The 21231-nt window shown below is 59.6% G+C and overlaps 2 protein-coding genes across 10 annotated transcripts; one reads left to right on the top strand and one right to left on the bottom strand.

The window, feature by feature from the left end:
* Positions 1-671: 671 nt before the first annotated feature.
* On the bottom strand, positions 672-12046 carry CCDC102A (coiled-coil domain containing 102A). Of its 4 annotated transcripts, XM_083852366.1 has the most exons (10): positions 11426-11675; positions 10860-10908; positions 8600-9245; positions 4197-4414; positions 3968-4076; positions 3604-3720; positions 3284-3493; positions 2825-2995; positions 2625-2728; positions 672-1262 (listed from the first exon to the last, which is right to left on the bottom strand). In XM_083852366.1, the coding sequence occupies exons 1-10, from the start codon at positions 11658-11660 to the stop codon at positions 1136-1138; spliced, it is 1986 nt and encodes a 661-aa protein (XP_083708492.1). In that variant the 5' UTR covers positions 11661-11675; the 3' UTR covers positions 672-1135. The 4 variants fall into 4 exon arrangements, with proteins under 4 accessions (XP_083708492.1, XP_083708493.1, XP_083708494.1 ...); XM_083852367.1 differs by lacking the exons at positions 10860-10908; positions 11426-11675 and adding an exon at positions 11925-12046; XM_083852368.1 differs by lacking the exon at positions 10860-10908 and having other exon boundaries at positions 11426-11563.
* ADGRG5 (adhesion G protein-coupled receptor G5) lies at positions 9252-20800 on the top strand. 6 transcript variants are annotated; one of them, XM_083852384.1, is made up of 14 exons: positions 9252-10621; positions 14414-14539; positions 15658-15741; positions 15960-16038; positions 16149-16287; positions 17342-17479; positions 17688-17804; positions 18035-18077; positions 18291-18397; positions 18615-18733; positions 18852-19117; positions 19175-19292; positions 19716-19978; positions 20118-20800. In XM_083852384.1, exons 3-14 carry the CDS (start codon positions 15678-15680, stop codon positions 20192-20194), a joined length of 1530 nt encoding a protein of 509 aa, XP_083708510.1. In that variant the 5' UTR covers positions 9252-10621; positions 14414-14539; positions 15658-15677; the 3' UTR covers positions 20195-20800. The 6 variants fall into 6 exon arrangements, with proteins under 6 accessions (XP_083708510.1, XP_083708511.1, XP_083708509.1 ...); XM_083852385.1 differs by lacking the exon at positions 9252-10621 and adding an exon at positions 13649-13764 and having other exon boundaries at positions 19193-19292; XM_083852383.1 differs by lacking the exon at positions 9252-10621 and adding an exon at positions 13649-13764.
* Positions 20801-21231: the final 431 nt, after the last annotated feature.

Raw genomic sequence — 21231 nt, 5'->3', positions numbered from 1 at the left:
CAGCGAGGCTTTGCCCGGCTGGGGCTGCCGCATCTCAGCCGCGTCCGCTTGGAGGAGAGGGACGGAGAGCGTCCCCTCTCTCCATCTCGCGTCACGCCGGGGGCACCGCCTTCTGCATCCCAAAAAGTGCTTCTGGGCTCTCGCAGGAGCCCGTGAGCAGCGGGGCCCCTGAAACCACCTGCGGGTGCCTCCACCCCCCACACGTGCTCTGTTGGCCCATAAAAAAATGAATGCTCGGTGCAAATAAAGACCATTAAAAAAAAAAAAAAAGGCACCAAAAAGAGCCATGCTTTTAGCCAATCAATTAAAAAGCAGAGCGAGGGGATTAGCTCACTGAAATATTAATTTTTAATGAGATTCTGTCTGAGCTCCTCCAAAGCCCTAGTGGCTCCCCAGGCTGGCAGGCGGGTACTGGGATGCAGAGCTGTGATCAGAACCCAACAGCCGGCACCCCTGCACCCACGGGTAAGCACCCGGGGCCACCAGAGCAGTCACAGACTACATCCCACATGCAGCTTGCTGAGAAACATCATCCCCCCAGGTGCTGCCTGCAGTGTGGTGGCCAAGCGTACCTTTGTCCCTCCACTCTCAATCCTGCAGCAGGGCCCTGAGCCTGCCAGCAAGGAGCTGTGGAGATAGATCAGCAGCCCAAGACATCAACAGAGCCTGGGCCCCTCTGAGCTCTGTATTTATAATAAAAAATCATATACAAATACATACATACATATTATATATATATATATATATAAAATTGGGCAGGAGAGCCTGACTGGCTGCAGGGCCCTGGTTCACCCCACTCAGCACGGTGCCCCTCTCCACTCCGGGCTTCCTCCTCCTGGTCTGCTCAGCTGATGCTTAGTTTTGTACCCACATCTGTTCCAGGGGGAGCTGGCAGCCAAGGGGCATCAGATACTGTCCAAGAAGTGGAGGCAGCAGGCTCAGGACATCCCCAGGCAAGAATCTTCCTGCTGCTCTGTTCCTCAGTTTCCCCATCCATATCAGGGTCATAGCGCAGGTGATGTGGGTGGAATGTGGTTCGCGATGAGCCTGGTGGTGACAGGCACTTGTTGGCAGGGAACCACCACAGGACATGCCCATGGCAGTGACGGCTGGGGTGCTGCCCCAGCCCCAGGCACTAGGGCACTTGTATCTGCAGGTCCTCATCTTCGTCAGGGTCACTGGTGCCATCCCCAGGGTCATCGGGGCCGAAGCGGGTGCTGCGCATCTTGCCAAAGAGCGGTGTGCTCTGCTGCCGCCGCAGCCTGCAGAGGGAGAGATGCCAGGGCTGGCAGCAGGGTGAAGCCCCTGCCTCATCCCACCCACCCCCCCCAACTCATGGGGTGCCCACCAAGTCTGGGAACTTGGACCCAAACCAGAGAGGCACCACCACATCCCCATGGGACGTGCCTCAGTTTCCCCATCTGCAAACCCAGCAGCTAGGGACTTCTCCCATGGAGCAACCCCGAAAGTCCTGATGTGGAGCCAAGTCACAGGCTCAGCGTCGTAATGGCCCAGTCAACAGGAAGCTCAGTGTTTTTAGCTCCTCACTCACTCCTGCATTAAAATTCATCAGCGAAGATTTATGGGGCAAATTTGAAATCAAGGGCTCAGGACTGCAAAGACACAGCTCTCCCATCGTTCCCTGGTTGTTTGCTGCATTTTACTGGAAAACATGAATTATTCAGGGTGAGTGTGCTGGAGGGGCAGGGAGAGGGGGAAGATGAAGCCTCCATTATTCCTCTATGATTTAATGAAGATGTCCCAATAAAATAAAGGAAGATTATAAAACAAACTCCCCAAGTACCTCCCGGAGAAGTTTTGGAGCAGAATTGATCTCTCTCATGGCCATTTCATCGCTTTATTGCTGGAGAAGCAAAGTGAGGCCAGTGAAAAGGTTTTAAGAGCAATAAAACCTGAGGCCTTTTCAGTGGCTGCTGGCTCCCTATGCCTGCATTGCTGCTACTCCTCGGGCTCAGGTCTGCCCAGGGCAGCCTGTGCCACCCAGGGACAGGGATGGAGGCGCCCCAGCAGTTGCTCAGGATCAGAGCCAGGCAGGGGCCAGGAGAACGCAGTACAGGCAAAAACCTGTACCTGCAAAAACCTTCAGAGTCTTGAGCTCTGTGATTTGTATTGTTGAATGTCTCAGGTGGGACAATCCCAGATGGGGACAAAGGTGCTCTCCATTAGGACAAAAGGCCTGAGCACCCTGACCGCTCGGGGCAGGACACCTCCCCAGCTCTGGGGACATCGCTGCTGGCTGGTCCCAGCACAGCCCTTCCCCTCACCTCCAGCCAAGGAGCCCAGGACAGAGAATGCAGCCCAGGCTCAGTTGCCGCTTCCCCAGCCCTGTTTGTGCTGCCCTGACCCTGGGCATCATCAGGTGAAATCCCAACGAAGCCAGGCTGCACTGGTCTGCAGGAGCCTCATTCTGGTTTAACTGGGAGAGGCAGGTCAGCCAGTTTCCACTGGCGCAAACGTTGCTCCAAGGATGTGCTGGGAGCACTTAGCCCCTGCAGCCACAGTCAGACAACGCTTGGAGGTGCTGGTGGAGGGACAGCTGCAGGGAGCACACCAGCCCGCCCTTGTGTCCTCCTCAGCCCGTCACGCCCTCTGAGCCTGCTCACCGGGACTGCAGGTGCTCCAGCTGCACCTGGAAGCTCTCGCTCTGCTCCGTCTGTTCGTCCAGCGATCTCTGCAGCTTCCGTGCCTGGTTGTGGGCCTCATCCAGCTGCGGGAGGGGACAAGGACAGGGATGGGGCTGTCTGCAGCCACGGAACAAGCAGAGCCACCCCCTCCCCGGGGTGTGCTGCCCACAGGGGCTCACCTCGTCCTCAGCTTGGGCCAGCTCCTTCTTCAGCTCCTCCACCCTCAGGCGCAGCTTCTTCACCTCGCCCTCATGTTGTTCCACACGGCGGTTGGCGTGGGCCAGTTCAGCCATCTTCTCCTGGTACTGCTTCTTCAGCTTGGTGTGGATGTGTTTCAGGTCGGCCAGCTCCTGCAGCAGGAAGGGGGGCTGAGCACGGCCGCTCCGCGGGTACTCCCCCAGCAGCCCCTCTTCCTCCCCAGGGACCTCTCCCACCACCCCCCATGATGGAGGAGCAGTAACAGAACAGAGATGGGGTCACTGCTGCCCCCTAAATGAAGGGTGAAGGCAGAGTTTGGGAGGAGGTCCTGAAGGACGCTGAGCCACCTCTGAAGTGACAGGGGCACGCAGGGACCCAGGGCTCCCTCGGAGGGAGCGGCACAGGGCTGGGGAGGCCCAGGGTGGGATTGCCCATCACACCTTGTTCTTTTCGAAGAGCTCGGCCTGGATGGTTTTGAGGTCGGTGTCCAGGGCACTGGCCGTCTGGCGCCGCTTGCGAGCCAGCACCTCCTCTAGGTCCTCGATCTGTGCCCGCAGCTTCTTGTTCTCCCGCTCCAGGTTGAGCTTCTCAGTCTCCAGCCGCTCCCGCCGGCCCCACTCAGCTGCGTTCTCTGCCTGCAGCCGCTCCATCTGGGCAGGGGACGCAGGGTAGCCCAGGGGTAGCAGAGGTTCCCCTGCTCCTCCATACCCTCTCCTCTCTTACTGGAGTGCCCCAGCTGCCCCCCACCACCCAGCCTCACCTCCATGCGCAGCTCCGCCAGCTTCTTGTCCATGCTGGAGCGAGCACCCAGTTCGTCCTCCAGGTCCTCCGAGATGCGTCCCAACTCATCCTGGTGGATCTCCTTGAGGATGTTCAGCTGCAAGGGGGATACAGCACCTGAGTCACACAGTGACCACCCACCCGGCACCAGTTGAGCTCCCAGTGCCCTGTCCTGTCTCCACAGTCCCCTCTAGGCTGGGGGGATGCGTCCCCCTTGGCCACTCCACAACTGCCACCTCTAGCAAGGCCTGGAGTCTCCAGACCTCTGGGGAAGGACCAGAGTAGCTGGATCAGTGGCACTACCACAGGGACATGCCCCCCCAGCCTCTGGATACCTCACTCACCTGCTTCATCACCTCCTGCTTGTTCTTGTTGAGCTCCTCATACTTGATCTTCCACTGGCTGAGCTCGCCCTCCAGCTTCTCGATGCTCTTGCTGAGCGCCAGCTTGTCCCTGCGGAGAGGCAGCCCCAGTGAGGGCTGGCAGGACCTCGCGGTCCATCCCCTCTCAGTGGAGAGAGCTGCCAGCCAGGCTTGGATGGCACCCCACAAGCCTGAAGCCCCAAGCACTCACTCCCGCTCCTTGAGCAGCACTTTCTGGGACTCGTCCAGCCTCAGCTTCAGGGCAGTGATTTTGGTGGCATCCTCCTCAATGACGCTGACGTCCTCCCAGAGCAGACGGCTCCGCTCCTGGCGGGAGAAGGAGGCCCGGGTGCCCGGGGCACCCCGTTGCTCCCAGCTCTCAGCACCCTCCTGCTTGCTCTTCAGGATGTTCTCCATCAGCTCCAGCTCCTGTAGTGCCACAGCCAGCCCAGCACAGGGAGGAAGGAGTCAGGAGCAGGAAGCCAAGGCCTTCCCCAGCGAGGGTGCAGCCCTGGCTCCCCGTGCACCATGGAAGCCAGCCACTGCTCTACAGTGTGTGATAGTCATCAGCATCCCCAGCGCCTGCTCCATATCCTTCCCTCCTGGGCCCCCTTTATTGACAGACCAGCACCATCAAGGCTGATGAGGACGCCCCTGTGCATCTTCACACTTTCACACCCACCACACTTTCTGCCTCCAACCTCTGCACCTTGCTCCATGTACTGTGCTGTATTAGGGAGGGGTAGTACTGACTTATTACACCAATCTGACTGTGACCACCATGCCACTGAGATTTTTAACCAGGCTCCAGGAGTGCACGGCAAGTCAGCTTGCTGCAGAAACCCCCTCTCAATGTTTGCTTGCTTGTGCTTTTTGCACATCCACAAAATCCATGGGTGGGTGTGTACAGCACTGCAGCCGGGTCACTGTCAAAGCCCTGCTTGCTCCTGGGGCTGTCGGCATAGCTGGCTGGTGAAGAGTGAGCCAACACTGTTGACAGCAAGACCTCCCAGAGAGGAGAGCTGCTCCTGGTCTTGGGAAATACCCGTGGACGAAATCACAGCTGGGAGCTGCTGCAGGGATGCTCCTGGCTGCAAGAGGCTGCGGGTTTGTCCCCATCACTGCGGGGCTCCTGTCAGGGGAGCTGCAGGGACGTGCCCACAAGGGATGGGTCCCCCCCATCCTCCTCTCCCTCCTCAAATCACATGATTTTTTTTCCCAGCAATCTGTTTTCCAGCAACATGATGTCCTCAGGAGCCAAGTAGAGAGCCCATGCTGGCTGTTTCTGCTTACCATGGGGTGTTTGGGATGCAGGGGCTGTGTGCTGAGACCCCTGGTGAGGCTCTATGGTGGTTGCACAGGAAGCCAGGGGAGGCTGCAGAGCCGCAAGCAGAGAACAATGTTTTCTGGTAAAGCTGTACCAAACTCAACAACACACCCCTGCTACAGATGCTGTGGCCTCCAGCAGTGCAGCACGATTATGTTTACTTTTCCTGCTTAAAAATGTGCAAACTGATTCCTTTGAGTTCTTACACCAGAAATTTCCTGGTTTCAGCGCAGAATACGGCTTACAGCCATTAACTGTAAGCTCAGTCCACTGCAGAACATGGGGCAATCCTCTGGACAGCCTGTGCCTGCTACACATATACACCAGCTACCACAGCACAATTATCCATGCCTATTTGTTAGTTTGTTCTCAGATTTCACCCTCAGCAGCCATGCAGTCAGATGTACTGAACCATCATGATAACAGTTTCCCAAGATGCCACTTCTGCTCCTGTGCAGTGTTTCACCTTGACTGAGCAGATGGCAGCAGAGCCAGAGCCCGAGGACCTGGGCTCATCCCTGGGGTAGCTCTGGTTCCTCCTCCCAGGTCCCCCTCTTCCAGCACAGACCTCTGCCTAAAACCCACATGGACACACTGGTGCTTGAGCTGACCCTTGGAAATGTCAGCAGCATTCCCGATGGCACGGTCCCCTGTATCTGGGCACTGAATTTTGGTCAATGCCTCCAAAGAAAAAGCCCCAGGAAAGGGACCTGGTGCAGTTCTGAGGCCATCTCACTGCACAGGGTTTTGAGAGTCCTGGGCCAGCTGCTCTGCTCTGAGAGGGATCTGAAAAAAAAAACAAGTGTCTGAAAGAAAAGAGCGAACTCCATCCTCATTGCAGCCTCCCTTCAGGTATTTATAGACATTGATGAGATCCCCCTGAGCCTCCTCTTCTCCATGCTGAACAGTCCTGATTCTCTCAGCCTTTCCTCACAGGAGTGTTGCTCTAGCGCCTTCATCATCTTCTTGCCCCTCCTTTGACTCTCTCCAGTCTGTCCATGGCTCTCTTGCACTTGGGGGCCCAGAACTGTACCCAGCACTCCAGGTGTAACCTCACCACTGCTGAACAGAACAGGGGCAGGATCACCTTGACCTGCTGGCAACACTCCTAATGCAGCCCAGGACACTGCGGGCCACCTTTGCCATCAGGGCACATTGCAGGCTCATGCTCACCCTGGTGTCCACCAGGACCCCCAGGTCCTTTTCTGTCAGGCTGCTTCCCAGCTGGGTGGCCCCCAACATGTCCCAGGGCCTGGGCTTCTCCCTCCCCATGGCCACCACCTGGTTCTTGCCCTTGTTGAACTGCAGGAGGCAGACCATATCTCCAGCCTGCCCAGGACCCTCTGGATGGCACCATGACCATGATGGTGCATCAGCCCCTCCTCCCGCCTTTGTGTCATCTGCACACCCCCTGAGGGCGTCCTCTGCCCCATCGGATCTTCATTAATGCAGATCTTAAGCAGAACCGGACCCAGTATCAATCCCTGGGGTACACCGCTCATCACTGGCCTCCAGCCGTTCTTGGCACCGTTGATCACCAGGCCCCGGGCCCAGGCATTCAGCCAGTCTTCAACCCACCTCAGTCTGCCCATCCAGACCCTGCGTCAACAGCTCCTCTGTGAGGACCTGACAGGGGGCAGTGTTAAAGGCCTTCTGGAAACACAGGCAGACGACGCCCGCTCCTCTCCCACCGTCTGTCAGGGCAGTTGTTTAATCACATAAGTTTATCAGGTTGATAATGCATGACTTTCCCTTGGTGAAGCAACACTGACTGCTCCTGGAGGTTTTCTTGTCCTCCATGTACCTGGAAATGGTTTCCAGGACTAGCTATTCCATCACTCTTGTCCCAGCAGCCAGACTCAATTCTATTTAGGCTTTAGCTTTCCTAATTTCATCCCTGGAGGCTCAGACAATGTCTCTGTATTCCTGCAGGGCTACCCATCCTTGCTTCCATCCTCTCTATGCCTTTTTTTGTGTTTGAGTTTGACCAGGAGCTTCTTTTTCATCCATGCGGGCCTCCTGGCATTTTTGTCTGACTTCCTCTTTGTTGAGATGAATTGCCTCTGAGCTTGGAGGAGGTGGTCTTTGAATATTAACCAGCTTCCTTGGACTCCTCTTCCCTCCAGGGTTTTATTCCACAGTACTCCACCAAGGAGATCCCTAAAGAGGCCATAGTCTGCTTTCCTCAAGTCCAGGGTAGTGAGCTCGCTGTGCATCTTCCTCACTGCCCTAAGGAGCCTGAACTCCGCCATCTCATAGTCGCTGCAGCCAAGGCTGCCTTTTACCTTTATGTCCCCAACAACCTGGTGAGCATGAGGTCCAGCAGACCACCTCTCCTCATTGGCTCTCCTATCACTTGGAGAAGGAAGCTCTCATCAATGCATTCCAGGAACTTCCTCGACTGCTTATGTCCTGGTGTCTTGTCCCTCCAACAGATGTCAGGGTGCTTAAAGTCTCCCATGAGGTCCAGGGCCTGTGAATGTAATGCTGCTTCTGTCTGTCTGTAGAGGGCCTCATCTGCTCGTTCTACCTGGTGAGGCGGCGTGCAGCAGACACCCGCTATAAGGTCACCTGTACCTCCTTTACCTCTCATCTCTTTAATCTTAAACCAGAAGTCCAGAAATTCCCAAGCAGAGCTTCATGCGCTCCGGCTGCTCTCCCACACAGCGGCTTTCAGCCCCTCCTCATCTTCCCAGCCAGTCCTTCCTAAACAGCCTGCATCTCTCCACTGCAACACTCGTTATGGGAGTAATCCCACCACGTCTCCATGATCCCAACAAGACAATAACCCTGCATTTGCACATACATCCCCAACACATCTTCTTTATTCCTCATCCTGCATGCATTAGTATACTGGCACCTAAGAAAGGTGCCCTGGCATGTTGAGTTCCTAGAAAGGGATTAGGGGATTTTTCTACAATGGTGCCTAGTAGGCTCTTCTTTTCTTACATGCAGGTGCTGCGGGTGACCCTGCTGAAGCCCCATTTTGACAATTTTGTGATCCCTCCCTATCACATCACCCTATGCCCATTGCTCACGACCCTGTCCGTCTGGTGACACTCCCCCACCCCACCACTCCCAGGGGCTCAGGCCCCAACCTGCCGTGCTCTCAGCAGTACCACCCCACCTGGGAGAACTCTGCTGCCTGGCGCTATGCCATCTGGCCCCACTGGCTGCAGGACCCCCATCCCATTCCCAACTCCTGCAATGCCTACCTTTTCCCAATTCTCAGGATTTCCCCCCTTGCCTCCCCCCGGCCCCGGCAGGGGCAGTGCCCGCAGCTTCACCTTGGCTTTGGGAGGCGCCTCGGCCCCCACGTCGCGCACGGGCTCCCGTTCGGTGTCAGCCTCACCATCTCCATTGGTGTCGGTGTCAGGGCTGTGGTCCCGGCCACGGAGGCGTGCCAGCTGCCGGCCCAGCTGCTGGCGCTCCTGCAGCCCTTCTTGGCGCTCGCGGCGCAAGCCAGCCAGCTCCTTGGTGAGGGCCTCCAGGCGGTGCCGCAGCTGCCGCACCTCCTCGCGCGCCCGGTTGCGCTCGGCCCGCACCTTGCTCCACTTCTCCCGCCAGTTGGCTGTGCAGTCTGACCACCACCGCATCGTCTTCTCCATCTGGGCCGCCCGTGCCCGTGCCTCCTCCAGCTCCCGCAGCCGCAGCTCTTCCCGGCCCTCCCAGTCCCCCTCCAGCAGGGCTGGCGGGGGCCCGGGTGAGGGTGTCCCGCTGGGTGGCGAGGGAGGGGATGAGGCAGGGGCCAGCTCGCCCCCGCTGCCCCGCTCGGGGCCCAGCAGGGCCAGCAGTGAGCCCCCGTGGAGCTGGGGTGAGCCGGCCAGGCGTGAGGCCCCGCTCTGGCTCATGGCAGACCTCCCTGGTGTGGGCCCTAGGGCAGTTGCATCACCTTTGCCGTCACTGTCGGGGTGTCCCCTCTGACATGGGGTCCTGTGGGAAAGAGGAGGTGTCAGGAGAGCCCACGCAGCGGCTGGAGAGGGAGAGGGAGGAGCTGAAATGCTCAGATGGAAGGGGGTGGCATGGCCTATGTGGGGACATAGGGACAGCCACCACCTACCTCCTGGGATCATCCTGAGAGGCATCCCCTGGCACCAGATACTGGCATATGGCTCATTTTGGGAGGCGGCACACTAAGCCTTGAGATCTCTAGTGAGGTCCCTAGCAATGACCCAAGCAAGGACCCTGGTGACATTCCCCAGTGAGGTCCCCAAGAAGGCATCCAGCAAGGACCCAAGGGATGTGACCGGACAAATCCCCATTGAGGACCCCAATGGCATCCTCAGAGAAATTCCTGGTGAAGACCTCAGCAAGGACCCAAGTAATGACCCCAGCAGGGTCCCCAGTGAGTGGTGTCCCCAGCAAGGACTCCAGCTCACCACACAGCCATTGGCACCTTATCCTGTCTTGGCTCCACAGGTCACACTTGCAGAGTGCCCGGTGCGTGACAGGGATGCACATGGGGCAGGAGGTGGTTCTGCCACCCTGAGTCTCTTCTGAGGGGGAGGGAGGGCAGATGGGACCCCCATGCCATCACCCCCTGCAGGTGCCAACAGCAAAGGTCGGGGCAGGATGGGGTCAGCCATTTCACTGCAGGGGCAAGGAGGCAAGGACAGCTGCCCTCCTGCCCCAGATGGCACCCACCCCAGGGCTTGTCCTGCCCATCCTGGGCAGCTGCAGGACCCATTCCTGCAAAACACCAGTGTTCAAGCCCCCTCAGAGTTACTGGGGGAGCAGGGCTGGCCAAATCACAGGACCCAGCTGCAGCCCCAACAGCTCCTGCAAAGGGTAAAGGTGCCAACAGGATGGAGGATGGCAGGAGCAGCTGTTGGAAGTGCACTCCAGCTTGAAACCAGAGCGCCTCTGGAGTGCCGGCACTGCAGAGTGCGCATTCTCCCCACCACCAAAGGGCCAGGCTGGGCTCTGCCAGCTCACCTCAGCACTGAAGGCAGGAGGATGAGTGCGGAGGTGGCAGGATGCACTCTACAGTAATATGGGAACAACAAGCTCAAGCCAGCTGCCTGCAGCTGTGAAATGACCTCGGTGCAGCAGGGAAGCCCTGGGCTCTGCCAAAAAGGGAAACCAACCCAGGAAACCTCAATGGGAGGTTGCTACACCTCCTAATGGGATAAGTACAGAGGCCAGAGCTAGCCAGCCCGCAGCCTGCCAGTCCATCAGCGTGGAGCCAGAGCCAATGCCGGTCTCAGCACCCTGCTCCGGGGGTCACCTCTAGGCAAACCCCGCTGCTGCCAGGGCTGGGGTGCTGCCAGAGCCCTCGCGTGGATCCAGGAGCTCCCAGTGGGAACAACGTGGGTGAAAACTTAGCACGTGCCCTGCACCATGTGCTCCACGTGGTGCGGCCACCATGGAGGGGGCAAACCTGAGGCTGCCCTGCTCCGGCCACGCACCTGTGCCGGCTGCCACGTCCCAGAAGCACCAGCTCGGGGGTGCTCAGGCAGGGTCCCTTACCTGCAGCCAGGCTCTGCAGCGCGAGCACCAGGAGGGTGCCCACGGTGGGCAGCGATGCCGTGCTCCGACGGCACTCACCGAAGCGCTTGGCTTTTGGAAGAGCTCCACGGGAGGTGCAGCCAGAGGCCTGACAGCAGAACGGTACCGCACTCTGGGTCCCGCGGCACCGGGGAGCGGCAGGGACGAGCTCCGCGCACCGAGGCCCCGGCGGCACCGGACCCGCCGCGGGCTCCCCCCCCCCCGCCCCGTGCCACCGCGCGCCCCCCGCCGGCCGCCCCGGGCTCCCCGCGGGGGCGGAGCCGCCCGTCCGCCGCGACGCCCCATTGGCCGAGGGCGCTGCCACTCAGCCGCCCGCTGGTGACGCGCCCGGCCCGCGGGAGCCGCCGCATTCCTTCGTGCCCCCCGCCCCGCCCCGCCCCGCCCGGCCCGGCCCGGCCCGGCCCGCTACGGCCCGGCCCGGTTCGGTTCCGCTCCGCCCGGCCCCGTCCGGCTCGGCCCGGCTCAGCCCGACTCGGCCCGGCCCGTCCCAGCCCGTCCCGGCCGCCCCCCCCCCCCCCGCCCTGCCCCACCAAACTTTCTTGCAAGTTGCCCGCGCCGCCCCGCCCGGTGCCGCGCCGCGCCCCCGCCCGGTGCCGGCCGCTCACCGGGTAGCGGCGAGGTGCGGGCAGCCCGCGCGGGCCGGGGCGCTGCTGGCGGAGTCCGCTCCTCCTCCTCCTCCTCCTCCTCCTCCTCCCGCCGCTCCCCGCCCCCCGCCCCGGGCCGGGCCAGGCCACGCCACGCTCTCGGCGCTGCGCCGGGGCCGGTGGCGGCGCCGCTCGGCTCCGTGCTCGGCCCGTGGGGCCCGCCCGCGGCGGGGCTGCGAGGAAGGCGGCGCCGCATCGCGCGTGGGTGCCCTGCGGGGAGCCCTGCGCGCGGCCGCGTGGCGGGCGTCTGGGCGCGCACAGCGGCACCCGCACACGAGCGAGCTGCGAGTGTTCGCACAAGGATGGGCGTGAGGGCACGAGCAGGCGGCTGTGCTGCACGCATCTGCCCGGCTGCGCGTGCGGTTGTGCTTGCCTGCGGGTACTCGCAGGCGTGCGCTCGCTCTTGGGGGGTCTGCTCGTGAGCGTGCTCCATGGAGGGACTGCAACGGTGTGTGCTCACCTGTGGGCGCGTTCACATGCAAACTTGAGGCCGCGCATGTGGGGCTGCAGCTGCCTGCCTTCGTCTGAGGGATCGAGCACTTAGAGAGCTGTTGGAGCTGCAGCGCTGGAGGCTGGCTGCAGGAGCAGCTCCCACCCACCTTCATCCTGGCTCTGTGTGCTCCTGGGGGCGTCACGCCACTCCAGATCTGCCGTTTAGGGGCTCTGGCTGAAGATCACTTGCCCCACCCTCAACTGCAGAGGTTTTCACCGGATTCCTCCCTGCTCCGTGGGACATAGTGCTGAGTTTCGGGGTCCTCGTAGTGATGGGATGGCCCGCCATGGGTCCCTGCAGGTGAGCAGGTCCAGGACGGCCACACAGTGCTGTGTGTCCTAGCGCTGGCTCTGCCCTGCTCCAACCAAGCAACAACAACCCTAACCAAAAGGTTTTGTTCCAAAACAGGATAGTGGGAAAGCTTAGGATTGCCATTAGATATGGAGGCTGGCCACTGGAAGGAGGAAGCATGCTTTGCCGGAGCTGATTTCCATCCCAATGGAGGGCACAAGTGCCAGCCCAGCTTTTCACCAGACAGCAAAGTCTCTGGGTGGTTGTGATGCACCCAACGATGTTCAGGTCCTCTCCATCCAGAAGCATTTCACATCACAGTATTCCTCTCCTGGATCGTCTTACCACTGCAATGCCATTTTCCCTGGATATTTTTCCTTTCACTGGAGGTTTTCCAGGCAACAGTTCTGAAATGTACGTGGCCCTGAGCACTTGTTTCCCATGGGAAGGGATGCAGTGCTGATGCCCAACAGTCCCCCAGGTCAGGCGAGCAGGGAAAATCAAGTTAAAACAAAGCTGAAGTTGCCTGTGTGTGTTTTCACCCCTTCCCTCAAAGCCTAGTATTTTTCCACTGGAAGCTGCCTCAAAACACCAGGGAAGAGGGTTTGCTCTCCCACGCTCCTTCACTGCAATTTGCCTTGGAGAAAAATGATTTTGCAGGCATTTTGAGGAGGGGCTGGCCTGCGCTGCTGTGCTGGCCGGCAGGCTGTACTTTTACCTGCTTCCGGAGCTGCTGGCCCTTCTGGCACTGAAACAGGCTTGGAAACCTGTCAGAGCTTTTCACTGGCAAGCTGAGCAGTGCAGAGGGGAGGAAGAGCTAATGCCAAGTTCAGAAGACATTGAGGTTGGAAGTGAACTTCTTCCTTTTAGCTGGGAGCAGAAGTTATTTGAAGAAAGTAATGCTGAAAGTCCTGTTTGAGGAAACAGCCAGTTGTACCAAGAACTTTCTTGAATTTTCTTCAGAAAATGCTCAGATGAAATACTCGAAGTGTTTCTTAACTGCTTGCTTTGAAAGTGTCATCGTGGTGACACCAGAAGGCTCAAGGACCTTCTGCAGCATTAAGTCCTTTTGTGGTATTCACAGCTTGTCCCAAAAGCAGCAAGTGCCTGACTGTGCCCAGCAGTCCTCCACTAAATCCACCCCAAAGGGCTCCCGTCTTCAGGACGGAGGTCAGTGGTTGTGCCACTCCACGGGCTGAGACCTGGAGACTCATTGCATGGGTGGCTGCAGGTGCCAGGGACCCTGTGTGGGTCAGCCAGCATCGCTGCCCAGTGACGGGTACTGGCACGGCTGAGTCCAGGCAAATTCATCTCACAGAGGGCCCGTGAATTTGGGCTGGGCTTCTCTTCTGGCTGCTCACCTCCATCAAAGCTGCCTTCAACAGGAGCTGTGAGAAAGAAATCTGGTTACACATCTGTGACCGCATTCCCTGCCGCCGCTGGCTGGGGGTAGCCCGCATGCCAGTCCCTGACATGACCTGCAGTGCCAGTGGTGCTGGGTGCCTGCAGGCTGAAGGTAGCCGCCTCTGGGCTGCAGGGTGAAGCTTTCTGGGGGCAAACAGATCTTTTTGATAAAAAGAAAGGTGTGTTCTCCTTTGGCTGGGCCAGCTGGCACCATTTGGGCATTGCTCTGTCATGGCAAGGTGCTGTGCAAAGGGCAGCATGTGGGTGGGTCTGGCCAGCAGTAGCTGCGGCATCAGACTGTGCCATCCAGCCTCGCCATGTGGAGCTCCTCTCCATCACCTGCCTTTGGCCTCAGAGGTCTTTCCCCATTCCCTGGTTCTGGCTGCAAACTGGCACTGGCACAGCTGCGGTGCTGGCAGAGGGGGCTGGTGGGGGCCAGGCTCCGCAGAACAGTTCAGGGCAGGAGAGCCAGGGTTACTAATGAGGCAGTGAGAAGCTGATTTGATGCAGAAACTCAATTATATCAAATGTGACCTGGGAGGCAATTGTCCTCAGGCCACACCAAATGGCAGACCTGTGCCCTCACAGCCTTCAGCCTCAAAGCTGAAGTTTGGCCATACCAGGGACACTGCCCCTGGTGTCCCAGCTGTGACCCTGGACCCCAGCAGAGCATCCGCAAAGAATAAGCAGCAGGAAATATGAAAGTGCTGCTGATTTAATCTTCTCATCTGCATATGAGCACTTCCTTTTTTGCTGCACAGATCCATAATGCAGAGAGATAACCAGCGGCTCGCCAGCTTAGCTGTGGTGCCTGCGCCAAGCTTGTGGCACAGCAGCTCCAGAGGCACCTGAACACCGCTGCAGCTCCACCGGCCCAGCTCCAGCAGGTAGGGGCTTCCCTGCAGGAGCTAGGGACTTCCTGGGGTTGGAGGGCAGGAGGGGTTCCTGCGCAGCATGGGGGCTTCCTGGGGCCAGGGCTGAGCACACAGCACAGGAAGGAGCTGCTTCTCATGGTGTCCGCAGGAGGCATCTCCCAGCTCCCTTTCCTTCAGCATCAGCATTTTCCTCTCCTGGCTCTGTCTTGGGGGAATGATGGCCCGTGGAGCCCTCACGGGTGCTGGCCCTCCATGGGTGGTGTGGCGACCCACCTGTGGTGTGGCGAGGCTGGAGTGCAGGCTGTGCAGTGGGACGGACGTAGCAGCAAAGTGCCAGCCGTGGGCTGCCAAACACTGCTATAGCACTGCGACTATGGACAGCCTGGGGAGCAGCCACCTGCTGACCAAGACATTGCTGCTGCTGCCGCGTGCAGGCAGAGGCTTGTGGCAGTCATGGCTTGGTGTTCGGGGGGTGTCAGCACAACAGTGCATCACCAGCCCACGACACCTCTGGGAAGTCCGGCTGCACTGGTCACTACTGGCCTTGGCAATGCAAAAGGGTCTCTCCTGCTATGCCCCGATGGCAGTACAAACATTTCTGCATGTATTTGTGCATGGGGAGTACACCACATTGAGGTCTGCAGCCTCTCTCCCTCACAAGAGCTGCCGCTCTTGGGGTTCGTGTTGTCACTGCAGATGGAGGAGCCGAGAGCAGATATGAGGGCAGCGTTGCAACAGATGCAAATCTTACTCGGCGCCTTCCACCCTTGTGCTGGGGATGCTTCCTCCTGGGGAGCTCAGGACCAGGACAGTCCCAGTGAGCCCGGGTGCTGTGGCAGAGCGGGTGGCAGCACCACAGGGATTTGCATGGCAGGTGGCAGCGCCACAGGGATTTGCATGGCAGCCTGTCCCAGCCCAGGCTGGCCAGACAGTGGCTGGGCGCTTCCCAAGTGCGATCCCAGGGCTGGGACTTTGTCTCCGCAACATCCCCCTTGGGGCTCCAAGCAACGCCACCTGGGCCCTGTCCTCATTCTGCCCCCAGCCATGGAGCTCCACGTGCCCTCGGCATGTGGGAAAGGGCCCACCCTGCGACTGAGTGGTGGCCAAGGGCTCCTGGGTACCTTCCACAGGAGCAGAGAAAAGTGTGGAGATGTCCACCCTGCTGCTGACCACCCTCGTCCTCTGCTTCGCTGAGTCTGTCTTGCCATGCCAAGGTAGGGGCATCTCCTGTAGATCTTCCGCGTGCCACCCTGCTGCCAGCAGCAGTCTGGAGATGATGCCTGCTGGTCTTAGCTGGGTGGTTTGGGGGCCATTTGGGACTTCCCAGCTTGGGGGGGAAGGGGAGGACGGGAGAAGACTGGGGTGAGAGGGGGATGGAGAGTGGGGAAGGGTGCTGTGCATTGAGGCTCAGCTCCCAAAACACTTCTCACAGAGATAGAGGATATACAGAACTTCACGCACCACCTGTCTGAGGGGCTGGAGCAGCACAGCCCCCAGTACAACCAGGACAGGTGAGTGGCAGCTTCATCCCTGCTGTCCCCAGGCCCTCCACATCCCCCGCAGCCTCAGGGGCCGCTTCGCACTGCACCCTGTCCCACAAGCCCTCCTTTTCCCCTTGCAGGTTAAATCAGCTTGAGCAGGTGCTAGCCTGCAGCAAACCTGGCAAGCGGGAATGGCACTTCAAGGCCAGACTGGTCGAGACCCATGTGTTTAGTATCACGGCAGACAGCTTCAAAGGTTTAAATGTCACCAGCAGTACGGTCAGTACCCCTGTGTTGCCGGGCTCTTCCTGCAGCGTGCACACAGCATTGGCCCCTCCATCCCTCCTCCCCGCACGGGAGGCTCTAGGGGGATGCCGGGGTGGCTCTCGTTCACCTCTGCCAGGGTTGACGAGGAGCAGGTTGGTTTTTGGCACCTTCTGAGTGTGCTTTACACAAGCCAAACCCCGGCAGACGCGGCTCTGTCGGGGCTGCCCCAGGCGAGCAGGCTGCAGATCCCCAGCACCGACACTGGGGGGCTTCTGCTGTGCACTTGCAGAAAGCCGGGGTTTTCAGCCAGCCCCCTGTGCCGTTTGGGCCTGAAGGGCTGATTTTACAAAACAAGAAGCCCCGAGCCGTGGCTTTGCTCAACAAAGAGGGAGATGCAAAGGACGGCGGACAGCACTGGGGCCACTTCTGCAGAACAGAGCAGAGGCAGCTCCGCAGCACTTCCTGCACCAGAGACGGCGAGACTTCCTCGGCTTTGTGGTCGGGTCGCTCCAGCCAAGTTCCCTTCCTTGCAAAGCGTAGCTGCTGCAGAACAAAGCGGCTTTCCCAGGAGCTCTAGTGTGGGTGCCCGTGTGTTAGCTGGGACCCCTGCTTGGGACCTGGGGGAGCAGAGACACTCTGGGGGCACCTCCCAAAGCACGACACCCCACGGGGAAAGCATCCTGGTGCAATGCCCTCTGCTCTCTGCTTGCCCCCCCCCCCACCAGATGGGGTGAACTTCTACGTGTCCTTCCGCCTGCAGCCCCAGCCTGTGCTTGTGTTGCAGGTTGGGGGGTCTTCAGCATCGGGACTTGGAGCAGCTGCAATGCCTGCATGTCCACAAGCAGCTCCGACACCACGGTGGAGCTGGGGGTGTGCTGCACTGGGCTGGAGCTGCCACCAGAGCTGGGGAATGCTGTGGAGTGATGCTGAACTGGGGTGGCTGTGCCGGGGGGCAGCCAGGGCACCACCCTGGTCCCCAGGCCTGTGGCTCTTGTGGGCAGTGTGGGGCAGAGTACTGCTGAGCTGGCTGGGCGTTGGGTGGCAAAACCCTTCTCTGCCCTCCCAGGAGGCACAGAAAAAGGGGCGAAGCATGGCACAGTTCAAGCACGCCATGATATTCCCAGAGGAGCTCGTGCGGGGAAGCCGGGCACAGGAGAAGCAGACGCTCATCTGCATTTACATCCACAGTCCTTACATCTTCCTGGTGAGCCAGGGCATGTGCTGGTGGGGTGAGGGTGCCTGGGGAGATCTCTCCAGCCACCCTGAGCAGCACTTTCCAGCAGCACACTGGCCCAAATGCCATGCATTGCCTGCACCATGCAGGTTGCCTGTTGTGGGTGGGATGTCCTGTGGGGCTGCAACGGGGGCCTGGGGTCTTCAGGCACTCCCCACAGGAACCCTGGCTCTTGCAGGATAAGCAGAACAGCTCTATACTGAACAACCACATCCTGGGAGCCTTCCTGCAGAACAGGACCGTGACTGGGCTCGTGAACCCTGTGGCGATCCAGTTCTGGCACAACATGGTGCTGGTGAGCAGAGCTCCACTGTGGGCACCAGTGATGCTGGCCACAGCCAAGCTCTGGAGATGTGGGGGATCCCCAACATTGTGTTTCCTCCTGAGTTGGGAAAGATAAGATTTATCCCTCCTTGCATCAGGATCAGGATGTTTCTTTGCATCTGGGGGGGGGGGGGGGGGTGTTCTTCCCCAGGGAGCAGAGACTGTTCCCATCTCTCACCTCCTCCATCCCCTTCCCACCAGGATGCCTCCAATGCAACCTGTGTCTTCTGGGTGCCTGGAGCTGGTAAGTGTGTCCATAGCCAGGATGGGGGGACGGTCAGCTTGGTGCCAACCTGAAGGCATCGTCTGCCAGCCCCCAGGCAGCTCTCGCCATGGGAAAAAGGGAGAAGATGGAGCAGGGCCAGCAAGGAGCCAGCAAGCCTGCCCCTGCCTGTCTCCCATCCGCTGTGTGGCGTGTGGGGAGCCGGGGCACCCTCTGACAGCATCTCTTCCACAGGTGCCGGCAGTGCAGGCAGCTGGAGTAGAGAGGGCTGCGAGACCCAGCACGAAGAGGGCACCGTTGTCTGCCTCTGCCACCACCTCACCTACTTTGCTGTCTTGATGGTCCACAACCCTTCTTCCCTTCCCGTCTTCCCCCTGCTTAGCTCTCCAGGCAGCTCAGTGGGGATGTGGGTGTGCGTGGGTGTGCGTGGGGGTGTAGAGAGTGCTATGAGGGGTGGTTTTTGCAAGAAGATTCCCCCCCCCCCCCCCATTTTCCCAGCTGGTGGGTGCTGTGTGGGACCTTCCTGTGGCTCACCCTATCCCTACCTCTCTTGGGCAGACCCAGGCACAAAACCTGAGCCAGCCTGAACTGGAGTCTCTCACCTACATCAGCACTGTGGGCTGCTCCATCTCAGCCACTGCCACCTTCTGCACCCTCCTGCTCTGCTGCTTCTTCAGGTAGAGACATGCCACGCCACACCGTGCCGCTCCAGGCCATGCGCTGTGCTGTGCCGTGCCATACCCTGCTGGCTGGTAGGCACTCACCCGCACCCCCTTGCCCTCTCTGCTCTTGCAGGCGCAGGCCACAGGACAACACGACCAGGATCCACATGAATCTCCTGGCTGCGCTGTTCCTGCTCAATGGCAGCTTCCTGCTGAGCAAGCCGCTGGCCACCAGCACCGAGGGGCTCTGCCGGGCCGCTGCTGCCCTGCTCCATGGAAGCCTCCTCAGCTCCCTGGCATGGATGGGTGCCGAGGCCTTCCACCTCTACCTCCTCCTCGTCAAGGTCTACAACATCTACATTCAGCAATACCTCCTCAAGCTCTGCCTCTTTGCTTGGGGTGAGTGGCTCCCATGGGCTTCCGCCGGCACCGCTGCCCCAGCCGAGCCCCACACAGCCTCTGCTTGGCCCCCAGGTCTGCCCACGCTGGTTGTGATGGCTGTTCTGATCTTCAGTGGAGAAACCTACGGGCACCATTTCATCAGCACCACTGACGGCTACAAGAATATGAACATGTGAGTGTGGGGGCTGCTGGCTCACCATGCACCCCAGGTACCCCATGTACCCCAAGCACCTCGGGTTCCCCATGCACCCCAAGGACCCAAGGCTGACTTGGGTCCAGGACCAGCACAAGCTGGTGATAGCTCTGCAGGTGACACTTTTTATCAGCTTGGACATTTCTCTGGAACCCTGCAGGCCCCCACCTCACTACAGATGGGGGCACCTTCTTGCCATGCCCCCTCACAGCTGGTAGCTGTGGGCCTCAGGCAGCTTCAGGGGCACTTTTCCCTCCTAGATGCCCCATCTCCCAGCACCATGGGGTGATCGGGGATGGCTGCATCCCTCCCCTCCTCCCTCCACCACCAAGCCCTGCCACACACCCAGCCCTTGGGTTAGGGGCACCGGCCCACGTCTCCACACGAGTGTCTCTCTGTCAGGTGCTGGCTCACCAGCCGGCTGGCGCACAGCGTCACCCTCTGCTATGCTGGCCTCATCCTGCTCTTCAACATGCTGATGCTGGTGGCCGTGGTAGCAATGCTGAGGAGGATCCAGCGCCAGAAGGGGCAGGCGAGAAGGCACTGGGCAACGGTGCTGGGGCTCACCTGCCTGCTGGGAACCACCTGGGGGCTGGCCTTCTTCAGCTTCGGCGTCTTTCTCATCCCCCAGCTCTACCTCTTCACTATCCTCAACTCCCTGCAAGGTCAGTGGGGAGCACGTGGGCAGGGAAGGAGGTCGGGGGGAGGGAAACTGCTGGGGGCTTGCAAGCTTCCCACTCTTCATCCTTCCACTATGGCGATGGGGAAGCCTGCAGCTGCCACCGTGCCACCACCCCCCTGCAGGTCTCTTCATCTCCCTGTGGTACGTCACTACATACCGCCGCAGCAAGTCCAGCTCTGACAGCAGCACCTCCAGATAACACGTCCTGCTGAGGGGCTGTGGGCATCCAGGAGCTGCAGAGGAAGTACGTGAGCTGCAAAGGAGCTGCCCAGAGCCAGGGGCCTGCACCCACCCACAGCACCACTGCCGTGCCCAGCTGCCCTGCACCATCCCGGACACTTGGCTCAGGGGGGCCCTGCTGCCCCCCTCATTTTTACTGGAATTGACTTCTCCCACAGGGTGCAAATGGGCAGGAGCAGAGCGGGACATGGGACAGCCAGCCACTGGCACCCTCAATCTCAAAGCAAAGCTGCAGGCACTGCGGCGCACGGCGATCATTCTCCCCAGCATCTCCTCACCTGTGACAAGGGGGAAGCAGCCTTCCTGCTCATCCAAGAGCGAGGTCAGGGACAGCGGCTGCCCACAGCCTCAGTCGCCAGCAATCATGCATACAAGGGCTTTGGCTTAGCAATTCTGGAGTAGAGAGGAGGGTGGTAAACGAATAAGTGAGCTGACAGCAAAGATAAATTGGCTTTCCTCCCTCTCTCTTATGAAACTGGACTCAGAGCAGAGCTCTTCAATGCAAATAAACTCTTTATCAGGGTTTAAACAGCCCAGCCTGCAGGAAATAAATAGAAAGGACAAATTGTGGGGACTGGAAATGTGGGTTGGAGATGGTGATTAAGCCCTGACCCCCACGTGCTTCCCAGCGCACAGGGCTCTCTTAGCCTGCAACTACCCAAGGCAGCTGAAGTTTTGCCCTTCTTAGCCCAAGATTTTGGAGCCAGGCGTTCTTCTCTCTCTGCTGGGCTGCAGGGATATCACAGGTGTCACACCGTGGAGATGTTGGCATGGACATGAATCTCTGTACCTGTCCCCACGTTTGCAGCTCAAGGGTGCAGGGCATGGACAGCAGCAGGACAACAAGGCCATTTACTGCTGCTGCCAGTTTCTGCTCTAGTGGCAGGAAAACAGGCATCACGAGTCAGCTCACTGCACATCCCTTTCTTCCCGTGCCACTTTTCCCTTTCTGGCTGCTTCATGGGGCCTATTTCTGGGAACCCAAGGAGGCCACTT

The sequence above is a fragment of the Anser anser genome (assembly GCF_964211835.1).
Source record: "Anser anser genome assembly, chromosome: 11".
Lineage (NCBI taxonomy): Eukaryota > Metazoa > Chordata > Aves > Anseriformes > Anatidae > Anser > Anser anser.
Note: the sequence above shows the minus strand (reverse complement) of the source record. Positions and strands in the feature narration are given on the sequence as shown.